We start from the raw sequence: 14,868 nt of genomic DNA, 5'->3' as shown, positions 1-14,868 counted from the left end.
CTCAGAAAGAATTGTTAATTCCTTAATAATTACAAGAATTCTCAACGCAATAATGCAGAATACGCCGGGCACATTTTGCATGTCAATCTTTTATTGAAATGATAAACCATGACTGGATGTGACCTAGAAGTGTTTATAAAGGCAACGGTACTACGAAGTCCAGTCAAGCTCGATGTCAGTGGAAATAGGATTAATTACTGTTTCTGAGTGCTATTTCCAGACCACTAATGACAAGTGCATATCAAACAATTGAGAAGGCCCCATACAGAAAAGTGCATACTAAATCATTTGTTCACAAAAATAGCACAAAAACAATCCGTGCCATCAATACCTGGAACACAGACACGGTTAAATACGACAGGCTATATTCAGTGGCATCGTGCTGCACAAAAAAAATAAGAGATCCAGTAGAAATTTGGCAAGAACCAACGGAAGGCTCGTCACGGTTTAAAAGGCACAAATCTACAGAAAATAAGCACGATTAAAATCTAACATTCATCCAGACTGTGCAACGCCTAGTATACATTTACACTCAGTTATATATGTTATTGCCTGAATACGATCATTTGCCGTGTAACATTTAGGAGCTGACAACAGTTGTACAGATGTGCCAACGGTTATTACGGTGGTTCTACATTACTCCCACTCGCTGCATCCACTTTGAATGGACTGTGGTTTTGATAATGGCCACAGTGAGCTGGTGAATATGGAGACTAAAGTGCAAAACAACTCCACCCTGTCCGCGTGTTTTGTTTTGTTTTGTTTTTCTTCCACCACCTGTTTCCTGTATTCTCTTTTTTACATGCTGCTTATCTACAGTGGGAATATCTGTGCCTCAGTGCTGGGTGTGAAGAGCTATCAGCAGTGAAAACAGTAAAAATTGATATAAACTATAGTGCAAAAGTCTTGAGCCCCTCATTTCTTTATATTTTGCTAAAATGGGTGCAATGCAAAAACAAGTGTCTGTACAATTGTAACAAGCTTCAAAGCATTTTTGTGATTTTGTGCAGTAGTCCTCACGATTAGTTCTCCAGGCTTCTTGAAGGACACTCAAAGCTCTTCTCTGGATCTTTCTGCCTTTCGTTCAGTTCTCTGCCGAGATCATCCCACACTGCTTCAGTAATGTTGAGGTCCGAGCTCTGGGGAGGCCGATCCATGACTCAGTGCTGCACCGTGTTTTGGGGATCATTGCCATGCCGACAAATGAAATTGCTGCCAATCAAATGCTTTCCGTGTGGTATTGCATAGTGGATCACGATCTCCAACACCACAGTTTCCTCACATTTTTTAACAACACACTGCACACCATGGCAAGAGATGCCAGGTTTTCAGCTAATAGCTGTTCATAGGTCGGTGTGAACAAAGTATTGCTCTGAAAATGGTCCGGTACAAGCACTGGACTGAAAATGGGTGAAAACTCAGCCAATCTCCAAAGAAAAACTTTGAAAGACCTTCTGAAAACCTGGAGAACTATTGTTCAAGACCTTCTCTTGAAGGGGGGAGGGGAAGCAACATATAATGAAAGGATGGGGAGACTCGAGATTATTGCACAGTACTGTATGTTGTGAATAAATTATAACCACACAATGAATGATTTACTTTTCACAAAATAAAATCTGTTGTGATTGTTATGTCTGCTTTTTTACAAAACAACAAGGGTCACACAAACTTGGTGGGGAAAAATTCAGGAACTATGTGGGACTTTGTTCATCAAGTCTTCCTTTATAATTTCCTAGATTGGATGTTTTTAGGGATTCATTTTTTACCCAAAATTGCAAAAGTAGCAAAACCTATTTGGACCTTACAATGAATGTGACACAGCCTATGAAATGTATGCTAGCCTGACCAACACTATCAGATATTTTGCTTTCCATCACAGTAACAGCCTGTTTTTGCTGCAGTTATGAAATGTTCTGAAACTAAAATAATGAGAACTGTGTACTTTTAAATTACCAACAAAATGGAACAATAGCTATTAACATGTTTGGACAACAGGCTGAACCAAATTATTACCTGCTGTTTCTTTGTCACCTCAAGTAACCCAGCTAAGTAGATACTCGTTACTGTAGCATTCATGTAAACTGCTCTTTCTCTGTCGCTTCAAGCTGAAGGTGAAGCTCTGTACTTCATTAGGGGGAAAACAAAAGCGTGTAAGATAGGAAACAATGGCAAACAAAGCAGGGAATTAGTTTCATTTACAGGCTATTTACTAGCTATTGTTTCACTAATGTAACATCTCCCAGCTGATTACTTTGGTAAATAATCATCAGGAGGTATTAGGGAAGTGCTCAGCTCATTAGTGCTCAGCTTCTTCCTTATTCATTCCTCAATTGTTCTTTAGCAAATATTTCAGTCCCTTGGATGTCTCCTCACTCTGCTGTTTCTTGAGCATATTAAACGGTTATATTTTAATAAGCTAGCATTGTGTTCTTTCTTGCAAAATACTATCTAACAAACAAAGTCCTCCAAGCTGTCTTTATCACAGTGTCTGTAACAAACCGGTGACTACGCTTAAGCACTAATATACTTCAGCTTTGGGTTTCTGGTGAATTATTTATGAGATAGATTGGAATACGCCATTAGAGTTAAACTAGTAACCAATAATCCTACTAACAGGTGGACTAGAGACCAAAACAGTACACCAGACATTACCTGCTCCAGCTTTGGGCCGGCTATAATTTACACAGATCTGACAGTGTGGCTGGTGTGTTTATTCTCCCCTACATGCTAATGTACCAGCTGTCTGTTACAGACCACTCAGGCTCCGTCTGACCTCATCAGAAACTTCACAAAGACAATTCAATGGCAGCTGGACAAATACTGCCTACAGATTGCTTTGTATGTAACTGTAAGGCTTGACAGTCTGTCTGAACACAAATATCCCTTTTGTACCAGTGTGGTCCCAATGCAAGTCTCCAATCTAGAGCTAAAAAAGACTTTGATTGGTGCCAGAAGGCTGGTACTACCAAATTGCTGGGCCCAAAGATGAAACCACTGAATTGGTGGTTACAGGCTAGACTACAACAAGAAATTCACCACTGATTGGTAGATGCAGCCTAAAGACTGTGTTCGTGGAAAAGAGGTAACAGCTGTGCTGTTTCATGGTCAACAGAAATATAGAGCAGATCTTAAAGTTTAACGAATTATGAGGAGAGAATCAGAAATCTAATGAGTAAAACTGTGCCCTTGTACTAAATATGTTTTCCTTAGCTAAAATTCCATTCTTCTTTTCATGATAATGAGTGTAGAAATAACACCTTCTGTCCTCTCGTTCCTTCTTTTCAGTTCGTTTTGGCGTCTTGCACACAGGGAACAGTGCTTTCAGGATATGCAGGACTATGTTTCTGTATCAAACTCCAGTCTGAGTAGAGCTGATCATCACAATCAGCCTGAAGCTCAGAGCCAAGAAGCCGGTACCCAGCAGGTCACCGAGAGCTGTCAGGTAGGGGATGGAGAAGTTGTCTGGATCCAGGCCCCTTCGCCACAGCCAGCGCACCATCAGGCTGGCCACATAGAGCAAAATCCCCACCTGCATAGTGACAGCAGTCGCACGTGTTTCAAAGATGAAGACTCTTTGTTTCTTTTTAAAGTACACAGTTGTTTTGAAAATGAAAACTTTTAAGAGGATCTCTGACCTGAAGCAGAGCTGCAAGCAGGAAGCACATGATAAACATTGGCGTCATGGCAGTGTGACCTCCCTGCAGGAGGTGGATGGTGTACAGGAAGAGGAGGTGACCTGGGACCACTAGGGTGACCAGGACTCTGGCTGATTTGGAGTTCACATCTGAATAAACATGGAAAGAAAGTCATAAGGACTGTTCAATAGGTGCACATTAAAAGCCTATTCCCATGTCTCTCTGGCTGATAGTTAGTCGACTGACTTTTGAACAATACTAGGAACAGCTAAGATCCTGAGACAGAGCCAAGCAAACATGGCTGAAACTCTGACGTCATCTGGCTGGTCCAAACTGGTTACAGCATAATGGCAAAAACTGAACTGGGTGTCGAGGTTGTTTCCACGTACAGACACAGACCAACTCTTACAAACAGAGAAATGATAATCAGATTATTGCAAGGAAGGAATTAAATGCATCCGTCTTTGTTGTTTTGGTTTTTTAACAGTGACATTAGATCTACTCCTTACTAAAAGTTTGTTAACAGATATCTACCCAACTTGCCCATGTCAGAAGGTTGCAACTTTGCCTGTCAGCATTCTAGACCTTTTGATGCAACTTTTGGAATTCGATTAATTCAGTAGGATAAGAAAGAAGGCCGAGCACAAGAGGTTATGAGTCTGATGTACCACATAGTGCTCGGGTATATTATTTTCTTACAATCAGTACCTCAAGCCCTTAACACTGGCACAACTTCTACTGGAACTATATTTCAACCATGACTACACAAAACATATACTTTCCTTCCAGATAGTGGCAGGAAGCAGCTAAATTGGCAACACTCCAAGCTGTCAAAGATTGAATATCACTGAGAAGGACTCTAGACCTGCAGCAGGCAGCAATAAAATAAAATGCACAAAAGAATCCAGTACAACAACTCCAGAAAAATCCCTTTTAACGGGAAGAAAGGTCGAGACAAGCCAGGCACATCACTGGCTAGATTTTCTAAAGCTTGAAAGCAGAGTGCAGTGAGTGAGAGCAGGTCTAGTTCCCTCTCATACGTTCAACATTAAATATGCTGCCTATGCAAAGTGCATACACTTCACATGTAAATAGTGTATTTGTTCAGTATCTAACCTGAAGAGAAGAAGGTAGCACAGGGTCCAGGACACTTCTCACTCATGTTGACCGGAAGAGCTCCGGGAACACTCCAGTAGTGGAGGTAAGTAGACATCCTGCTGGCCTGGATGGCCACCAGATTTCCCCCTACACCTGTGTGGATATGAACAAGTACTGAGCATAGCTGATCATGTTTGACATTTTAATAAAAACAGCAATAACAGGACAAAAAGCACAACTGCATTCCAAGATTCCACTGAAAACACCAAAGAAAGGGTGGTGTTGCTGATGACAGGAAAGCACTGCTCATTCAAAATGACTTTGTAACCACTGCGTTGCGTTTTATTTATGTGTTAATATGGCTGTATTACTGTGGTATTTGCAAACATGCATATATCATAGAGTGCATTACAGTCATCACTTGTTAAGCCACTGTTCCCTTTTCATCTAAGAGTCACACGAGAGGCTGAGCAGGCACTGGAGAGTTAACGGAGTTATCTTGGAAAAATAACTCACCGTCCAACAACTAATTTTGCTAGGAATCTATTCAGCAGTTATTCCTACAGCAGGGTCTCTTGGGGGCTTTTTTCTCTGAATGTCTGGAAAAGGCATACTCATTGTTGTGCCATATTAGTCCCAATGCTGCTCACCCCTCGGGCTGATGTCATTAAAAACAAAACCTCCTGGATTTGCTGAGCTTTGGAGCACATGGCTCATTTGAACAAAAAAATGGAGGAGTGTTTCTGGTCAGCAAGGCTGCAGAGGAGAGCTCTGAATTGGAATGCAAATGCACTTCCTGTACTGGGATGGCAATACATGCAGGAGTGTTTGGTAGCACTGAGGTTGGCAGGGATGCTGCGGAAATGAGAGCCAGTGAATGCATAGTTGGCATTCTGATCAGGCTTGTGGTTTATGTAAAGACCATTGTTATTCCTCTCTACTTAGTATGCCGCTTTGTGGACAGCAGGCTGGCCACAAAGCAAAGATCTAGCCCACTTTGACAGGAAGGAGACTCCTCGAAATCAGCAGCACATTAATGTCTCATGATTGAGTAAGCCCTCAGATTTGAAGCCCTTTAAAAGCAAGGCTCAGCTTGCTTACCGCCTCGCTGTCAGGGTGTGGACACAGCAGGACTTATAAGTAATGGGATTAACTGCTGGGCTCCTGCAGGCTTCAACAATTTCCACATGACATCAGTTGGCTTGATGTTTTTTTTTATTGATAGCAATTAAGCTAACTATGAACTATTCTTCAAAGCTGAGGGCGGATGAAAATACCATAAACCTACATTCCTGCTCTCCATTCTCCTTCAGAAAACATGCCAGCTTTATTTTTTTTAAACACACATAGAAGATATGTCACTAATTGTTTCACCATAATCAAACAGATATCCCAAAGAATATCTGTATGTAATTAAATTCATAATTCCTACTTCACTTATTGGGGGCTCATAAAAGGGGAGGGTCCTATATGAGGAAGTGCCAGATGAGTCCCCTAAGTTCCAGTTCTTGAAGAGGAAGTACTACGGAAAGCATAAGGAATTGTAAATTATTGCCTGCAAAGAGTTGTTGAGAGCCAGCTATAAAGCTATAAAGTTACACTAAATATGCTCCTCTGACTGAAACTTTATCTTTTATTTTTTTAATATACTTTATCAACTTTAAAATATGTTTGAAATGTTGCTACATCAGAAGAGCTTTTTTGAGTATGTGATAGAAAAGTTGGCCTATTACTTTGTTCCAGACTGATATTTGTCATATACACTGATTGTCCGTGATTCCTTTGATTCATCCTCCGACAACAGAAGCAACTTGGCATGTGACTTTGGCTGAAATGTCTCAACAATCATTAGATGGATAATGTGTCCCTAATGAGATTTGAAACATGATAAACGAGCACGCTGATGTTGCCACTGAACTGCTGCAGACACGTTTATGAGTGTGGTTATTTTATTTAATGGAGCAGGATTTAGAATCAGGCCGAGTCAGTTACACTGTTTTACAAAATTAGGCAGCATGCAAAACACACAATAACATTACTGCTGTTGCATTTACCTCCCACTGTGGGGAAATAATTATTTGATCCCCTGCTGAATATAAAAGTTTGCTCACTTCCAAAGAAACAAACAGTTTTGCATTTTTATGGTGAAAGACAGAATATCAACCAAAAATCCATGAAAGACACATTACAAGTTATAAAAGAAGGCTTGGGAGAAAGTGCTGTGGTCGAAATCGAGCTCGAACAGCATCCCCACAGTAAAGCACGGAGGTGGAAACATTATGTTTTGGGCTGTTTTTCGCCTAAGTGTACAGGATGACTTTTCAGCACTTTTCAGCAGGAATCCAGGGCTCATGTATTGTAAAATATTAGATGAGAACCTCCTTCTCTCAGCCAGAACATTGGATGGGTCTTTCTGCACAACAAATGCCCCATGAAAACACCAAGGCAACACAAAGAGTGGCTAAAGCAGAAGCTCATTAAGGTTAATGAGAAATCAGTTGTATAGAAGGGAACTGAAGCTTCGGGTTGCCAGTTTATAAAGCACCCGGTCACAAAAACAGTGGGCTCAATGCCCTGTACTTGCCAGTAAGGGCTTTTCCAGCAAGTACTAAGTCATGTTTTGCTTGGGTATTAAATAATTATTTCACTCAATGAAATCCAAATCAATTAATAACTTTTATTTATTTTTGTTTCTGGATTTTTGTACGGTGTTCTGTGTCACTCCATTAAAATTAAAGCTTTCTCTCAAAATTTCAAAAATACCGGTGGATAATTTGCTTCTGCATTTAAAGTGTTAATAAATGCTGCATAATAAGGTTTAAAATGTGCATTTCAAACCTTATTATCCCTCACTTATTAACTGTTTGCATGAATGCTCTGCAGGAGAAATTAAGAAGAAACAGATAAATGTAATATTTCTTTCTGCACATATCTGCACTGGCTGGTTCTTCTTTTACTCACCATTGATGACTGGAGTAAATACTGCCATACCCTCAAAGTTTGGATTGCTCACAGTTTTATCCAGAATCAAACCACCAATACTGGGGAAGAAGAAAAGACACGATACAAATAATAGTTGCACCTATTGCACTCCTACACTGAAAAGGAAGTGACACAGTGATCTGTGACAGGTCGCCTCACCTGCTGATGGACATGGCCAAAATGACTGGTTGCCAGCCTGACTTTAGGACCTCCCTGATTTGTGGAGAGCGACTAGCAATAATGACCCACACAGGGACAAGGAACAGGAAGAAACCACACACCACAGAGGGCAGGTACCATATGTCTGCAGAGTAACATTGTAGAGAATAAATCTTTCAGAAATATTCCACAAACTCTTCATGTACTAAAAAAAAATGATTGCTTCTCTTTATCTTTGAGTCTTTTTTGAGAGGGAGCAGGGATTGGTGAAAGAGCAGACTGTCAGAATGTCTGGCATCTACTTCTGCTGTAAGCATAAAAATAAGAGATGGGATCTGCTGCCCTCTCCTGGCTGAAACACCCTAACACTTTGCTAATAACTGGCTGTAATAACTTAGTTAACCTGCTTTAAAGACTGCTTTATATCACAAAAAATGCTCTGATTGTAGCTGCGATCTTGTTTCTTTAAACGTACAGAATATTGAGACATTGAGACATACTGTGTACTGAAATGTTGCTTTTATAATGTTATATATGACCTCTGACCTCTGTAAAGGAAGAAGAGACTGCTGACCCCAGCGAGCAAAGACAGAGTGATGAGGTCTCCCAGGCTGGCAGCGATGGGCGTGGCCACGTTATCTGGGTTGATGCCCACCTTCCTGGAGCCGATGATCACTGCCACCATCACTAACCCTGAAACCGAACACACAGGATACCAGAGATGAATACCTCCATGTTGTGTTCTACATTGTTTCTTCCTCCAGAGCAACGAGGTCCTTTGTCTGACCTAGAGACAGTGCGGCAATGAAAGCAGTGGTGACACTGCTGGCACACAGGACAGCAGCCTGGGTAACATCCACCCTCCCTTTGGTCAGACCTCCAAGACCTACTGCTGCAACTGCTGCCAGGAAACCAACCACTGTGGCTTGAACCTGAGGAAGAAGGACAGAGCAAAGACAAGGAAACAAAGCAATGAAAGAGCAAGTTTGATTTTAGACATTTTATTCTTTTAACTAAAATGTCACCAAATGTGCCCTGTTAGAGTAACAAAAATGCTTAAAGATTCTGATTCTATTTCCATATTTTCCTTCTTCGAATCTACTACAATAGCTCTGCATGACTCCCTGGTAAAAAATAACCTTTCCTAACCTTATACAAGGCCTTTGAGCAGCCCCTCTTTTTTATCAGATGAGGAGATTTTCTAGCTCCTCTCCCTTTAAGCCAACTCTCATCTGATTGGTGCACGCAGATATTTTTGCATAATGTTTTTATAATACAGTTATATGTTTAGAGCTGAAATGTTCCTGTTAAGGATCCCCCCTCTGTCATACTATATCAAATACAACTTAGATTTTTTAAAAATCTGAGAATTACTGTGTATACCCTGACCTACCCTGATCATTTTTAACACATATAAAGAAGAAAATAAGGAACAGCATCCTATAACATTTTCTCCATAACAGTTAAAAGATAGATTAATTTGTATTCCATATTTTATTAGGCATGTTTATAAATCCTAGTACTAAACTCTGTGGTAGCAAATATATATGTGTCAGGACCACATTATGCCTGCTTTTTCCATCTGCATTAACTCATATTGTACAGTATGTGGACTCCCTGTTCCTTTCACAGGCACTTGTGAAAAGCTGAGTGTAAGGTGAGGAAGAGGGAAATACCATGCCGACCTCACAGAACAGTGGAGGCATCACTGACATGACATTAATTGAGAAATACAGTGAACAGTGTGAATTGGAGGAGCTGTGGTGGAGGGAAGTGGGTTGCAAAGCAGCTTGCAGAAACAGGAGTGCCTGTCTAGAGGCTGAAGCAGCTGAAATTGTGCACCCTATGTGAAATTTGCCACCAGGTTGCATACAGGGGCATCAGCTGAAGCACTGACTTTACATCTCACAGTATCCTTCCATGAAATATATGAAATGCTAAAAACTTTGAAGAGAGTTGGTTAAATATCTTCACTGCCGCTCGCACTGTGTACACTGCAGAGTGTATTTTCATTAGCAGACACTGAATTAAACCAGTTTTGGGATTTTGTGCTTCAATATCTGATCTGATCTCCCATTTTTTTAATCATCCTCGACTGTTATCGTGTGTGGTTAATTGGCTGAGCTACATTAGTGTCTTGAAAGGGAGGACGATCTAATCACCCCAGCAAAGCTTTTTGAGTTAAAGCGGATTGTCACGAAGCCAGCAGCGAACCGGCAGAGTGATGGAGTGTGTTATTAATAGGATGAAGAGTGCGTTGTGCTGCAGTGTCACCTGAATGAGAGCCAGATTACAGAACACCATCCTCCACTGCTGCTGGGCCTCATCCATCTGCCCTGTGTTGGCCTGTGGGCACAAACAGGTTTACGTAATCATATTGCTCCATCGCACAGTCTCGAGTGTGAATGTGTAAAATCAATTCTCACTGGCAGACAAGATTATTTATTAGTACAGTCTAAATCCTGGAAAGATTTGATAAAGAAAATCACATGTATTGATTGTCAGTTCTTGTTCAATGATGCTGTATCAATGTCAGTTTATCATGTAATGTTTTAAATGTATATTTGTGTTAAAAGACTAGGTGTGTGAGTGTATTTCCACCCACTGCTGTTGACAGTCTGGATGCCAGTGTCATTTCCAGATTCCCCTTCAGACCCACGAGGGCTGGCACCAAGATAAACACCTCAGAGATCTCCTTGAACACCTCCCAGTGCTAAAAAAACAGAACAAAGAAACTGCACAGTAAAGCTACTGTTTGCTAAAACACAGTTGGCCCCTTATTTTTTAAAAGGCATCTTACACTCGTCACTATCTCTTTCCTTTCAGCACTTATTAACTGTTTATAGGTGAAAAACACAACAAGTGATCTCCTGGAGCTTTGTTGAAAGGACATGCCGGTTATATCTGATCAAACCACTCATACACACTCCAGATTTGTGGTCTAATAAATACTAGGACTGCAGTCTCAGAGAGAGCTGGGTGAGTGGTCACTGTGTTCTTATCTAATCACATTCTTTGTGGTCAGATAAGCACGAGTGCTTTCATATGAAGAAAGCAGCAACATTAATAATTTCCCGGGGTTGATGGATTATTTTTGGCAGTGGGAGAGCTGACTACCTCAGAGTAATACCCCTGCATTTTCATAAATGTGGACACGCTCAAACAAAGTTTAACTTCTGGTTTAATTAATGTTTACAACATTAGTCCAAAGGATTTTCTCCAAGTTAATTGACACAACATTTAACAAAGGTTTGGTATGGTGTTTAGCTAAAACAGACTCTGCAGCATTTTGCATCATACAGCTACACTATTAACATGCTGGTAAAACAGTCGAACTTGTCTGTGTTAGTATATTACTCCAGATTTTGGATTTATGGGTTTAGGCTGTGTATGAATATTTAGGAATGGGTATATGATTTATCTAATAGTAAATTTAGAACAGCATGTATCCAACTGCAGCAGCACCAGACGTCACGGTCTGTTCAGTTTTTCAGTAGCAGCAGCAACTCAGAGACTAAACTGGATGTGAAGACTCCTCATTTATTTAAACAGAACAATGGTTCAGTCTACTTAAAAGTTTACTTCATTTTAAAAGTGTAAAAGTATGTAATATGCTTCAAATGTTAGTTTTTTGTATCTTTCATATCTTTCATTTAGTCTTAAAAAAAAAAGCTAGCAAGTAAAGTGTTGCCTGTAAGACGGCCATCGCTGTTACAAGTGACCAAGTGACATCATTCATTCGTTTTGGACTTTGGATTTGAATATTGTGGCCTCAACTTTAACATATTGGCTGCCACTTTATTTCTCTTTTGTGGAGCAAGAAATAACCATAGTTGTGTGAGAGGGGGGAGCACAAATTAGCAGCTAAGGTTAGCTAGTAGCTATATATATAAATATATATATATAATACATTAGAGTGTTACCTAGCCTGAAATGTCCACTAGCAATCAATAATCAGCTTGCTTTGTGGACACAGCTTTAGGTGTACAGATATCTCTGCTAATAAATAAAACTGAATCCTTAATGGAAGACGGCTGACATTTATATTTCAGCCTACCACTAACATTTGTTCCTATTATTTCTGTACATCTTGGTTTGATTGCAAAGCATATATGGGGAATGACTTAATCACCTCTTTCATCCTCACTACTGACCATTCAAGGTTACATTAAACACTGTCACTATAAAACCTGTTTTACACTCATACCTAATTAGAAATTAGTGTATACAGTTTAATACAGTGAAAATAATTAGTTTCCATACTTGCACAACATCCATGACTATTCCTGCTGCCACCATTCCCAGACCAGACACCAGGTAAGGCAGCAGGATTTGGGCTGCAATGATCCATGAGTTCTCTGGCAGGAAGCTGCGGGCTGTGCGGGTTAGTTTGCACTTGAAGCCCCTTAGCTTCTTCCCCTGGAAACGAAACTCCAGAGCCAGATGGGTCACCACCATGGCTGATCCCTGTTAACCCATCCCTGCCTCGAGCTGAAGTGTTTCTAGCTAGGAATGTCCACAAACTCAGCTTTCGAGCTGAATCAGTGAAGGCTAGTTTGAAAAGAATCTAATGATCCACTTAGAGTAAGAAGTTACAACCAGGACAGAGAAGATTTCCTTTTTCCAGATTGTTAAGTTCTTGTCACAAAAATCCAGGCTTGCCGTTAAGTCACAGGTGATGAAAAACAATGCTTAAAGAAGAAGTAAACAGTGCTTTGCCCTTCACCTGTCACTCCAGGACTGGCAGGGCAGCAACACAAAGTGCTTTTGCAAATGGTGGACTAGCCAGAGGAATGGAACCTTTCATCTACTTGAATGGACCACTCACACAGGCACACACACACACACACACACACACACACACACACACAGGACCACTTGACAGCAGGTCTGCCAGGCCTCTTCTGACACTGTGCTACTGACAGACCATCACACACACGCACACACAGACACACACACACTCTCCAGCCACACACATGCCCCCTGTCTTTCTCTCCTCACGCCTCACTCTTCAGCAGCCGGGCGGCTGAGGCGGAGCGCTGGAATCCCGGCCTCTCGCGGGGCCTGAAGAAGGTCCAGGTCCTGTGAGACAAGGACATCCAGAAGGCCAGCAGCTTCTTCTCAGCCCTACTGTGCTGCCACTCCTTCTCCCTCTCTATCTCCTCGCTGCCGTGCTGTTGCTCTGTGTGAGCCTCACTGCTTTGGAGCACCTTCTTCATTTTAATCTGTGGGACGCCGCGGTGTCGGTCTAGGCTGCGCTGATGGACGATCTGACGTCTGAGGCTTGTCTGAGGAGGCAGGGTGATTGTTGTTGTTCCTCTGGTAGGGCTTCCCTTGTCTTCCAGATGGATCGATGAGTCGTGACGTTTTCTGTGATGGTGGCAGTCACAGAAAAAGTGCACACGTGTGTGTGTGTGTGTGTGTGTGTGTGTGTGTGCAGGCGTGATGATCAGAAAGATGTCTGAGTAGAAGCAGAAGTGACCAGGCTGTATCAGGACTCTTCTCTCCTCCTGGTCTGTTTTCAGATCAGTTCAGAGGAGACTGCAGATGTGCTCTCCCCCTCTTTGATAGCTCCTCCTTCTCCTCACACTCTGAGTGGGTGACGCACTCAGAGCAGCAGGTGCTGTACCTGTCACAGACACGTGGTGCTGCTGCTGCCTGCAGAGGATGCAGTGTATCCTCTTTGACTGGAGGAAGCACACACGCTGCCACTAACTGATATTTACAGTCTGTCAGAGATCATTACGTCACACCTTCTTATGTCATTTGCTCTTCTGTGTTACACAAAGTAATCATTAGCGACGTATGGCACAGCGATAATAATCTGCTGTTTCTTCATGTGGATAAACTGCTGCTTTAGGTGGAACAGAAAGATGGAAATAGGACAAGTTCTGCGACTTTGTGTTTAAAAAGAGCATTTTTTCCTCCCCTCTGTTCAAACTACAGTAAACATATTAAAATAATGTAAAACAGGAGAGCAGATGAAGCAGACTGCTTAGTAAACGACATCGTCTCAGACACACGTACATGAGGACAGTGACTCAGCTGAAAAGTGTCCTTGAGACATGACTTGGTGCTCCACTCTCTACAGCTCCCCCTTCTGACTTCTTCCTGTAATTTGAACAGTGAAGCAACAGCTGCTAAACACTGAGCTGTAACTAAAATAATCTTCTTGAGCATTGCTTTTTGGCATCTCAGATCACCTCACATCTCTCTGTTCACTAACGCACCAGCAATACACCAAAAGGCTTTTCTAGATCCCGGAGCTCATATTACATTTCAAATAAATCTCAAAAGGGCCTGTTGCCAAACACAGAGGCAGCTTCAGTCCACATTTCAATGTCAGCAATGATTCACTGCACCTCTTCCTCTCAAAGTTTGGTAGTAAATTTTATGTAATAAAAAGGAAACAGGTCCTGCTTTCAGTAGGAAAACAGTATCTGTCCCATAAAAGTTAGAAATACTGAGGACTCTGGCTGGATGCTGGATTCACTTTTAAAACCAACGTGGAACATCTATCAAAAAGTTAAAGACATGTATCTCACTCGTCATACAATCCACTGGATTATGGTAATACTGCGTATATGCATGCCTTTACATCCACCCAGAAGCATGCTGATTATGTGTATCACCGTGCATTGAGTGCTTTAGTGTGCTTTACCACAGGTGTTTCTTTCCAATCATTGTATCTTGTATGAATAAGGGAGATGGTTCTCTTTAGTGAAGACAAGAGAGAGCATTGTATGACATTCATTCACAAGCCTGTAATTGTTATCTCTGCTCTCTGATTACATATAAAGATATCACTCACAGTGTGTAGCCACAGCACATTGTAACATTAGCAGCAGGGCTTAGTCATAGCATAATGTCCCTGATAACACTAGTATAAATTGCTAGGTGATATAAAAATCATACTGCAATGTCGTTGCTATAGCAACACAATACTTTACATTTGGACCTTTTTGATAAAAGGTTAGGAAAAAATAAGTAAAGA

At 41.3% G+C, this 14,868-nt stretch overlaps 1 protein-coding gene across 1 annotated transcript; it reads right to left on the bottom strand.

The window, feature by feature from the left end:
- Positions 1-69: 69 nt before the first annotated feature.
- On the bottom strand, positions 70-13,356 carry LOC134628124 (solute carrier family 41 member 1-like). Its single transcript, XM_063474804.1, has 10 exons — positions 12,138-13,356; positions 10,480-10,587; positions 10,149-10,220; positions 8,662-8,806; positions 8,421-8,567; positions 7,875-8,019; positions 7,695-7,774; positions 4,752-4,886; positions 3,636-3,784; positions 70-3,529 (listed from the first exon to the last, which is right to left on the bottom strand). The coding sequence occupies exons 1-10, from the start codon at positions 12,330-12,332 to the stop codon at positions 3,350-3,352; spliced, it is 1,356 nt and encodes a 451-aa protein (XP_063330874.1). The 5' UTR covers positions 12,333-13,356; the 3' UTR covers positions 70-3,349.
- Positions 13,357-14,868: the final 1,512 nt, after the last annotated feature.

Source organism: Pelmatolapia mariae, linkage group LG5, assembly GCF_036321145.2.
Source record: "Pelmatolapia mariae isolate MD_Pm_ZW linkage group LG5, Pm_UMD_F_2, whole genome shotgun sequence".
NCBI classification, from domain to species: domain Eukaryota; kingdom Metazoa; phylum Chordata; class Actinopteri; order Cichliformes; family Cichlidae; genus Pelmatolapia; species Pelmatolapia mariae.
This window is presented reverse-complemented; position numbering and strand designations above follow the sequence as displayed.

Bases quoted from the DNA above. Each gene is read 5' to 3' on its own strand.
- LOC134628124 (XM_063474804.1), bottom strand. From the start codon at position 12,332: ATGGTGGTGACCCATCTGGCTCTGGAGTTTCGTTTCCAGGGGAAGAAG. The intron at 10,588-12,137 runs GTATGGAAACTA...CTGTTTTTTTAG, and splicing joins TAGTCATGGATGTTGTGCAA to CACTGGGAGGTGTTCAAGGA. The intron at 4,887-7,694 runs GTGAGTAAAAGA...ATATCCACACAG, and splicing joins ATTTACTCCAGTCATCAATG to GTGTAGGGGGAAATCTGGTG.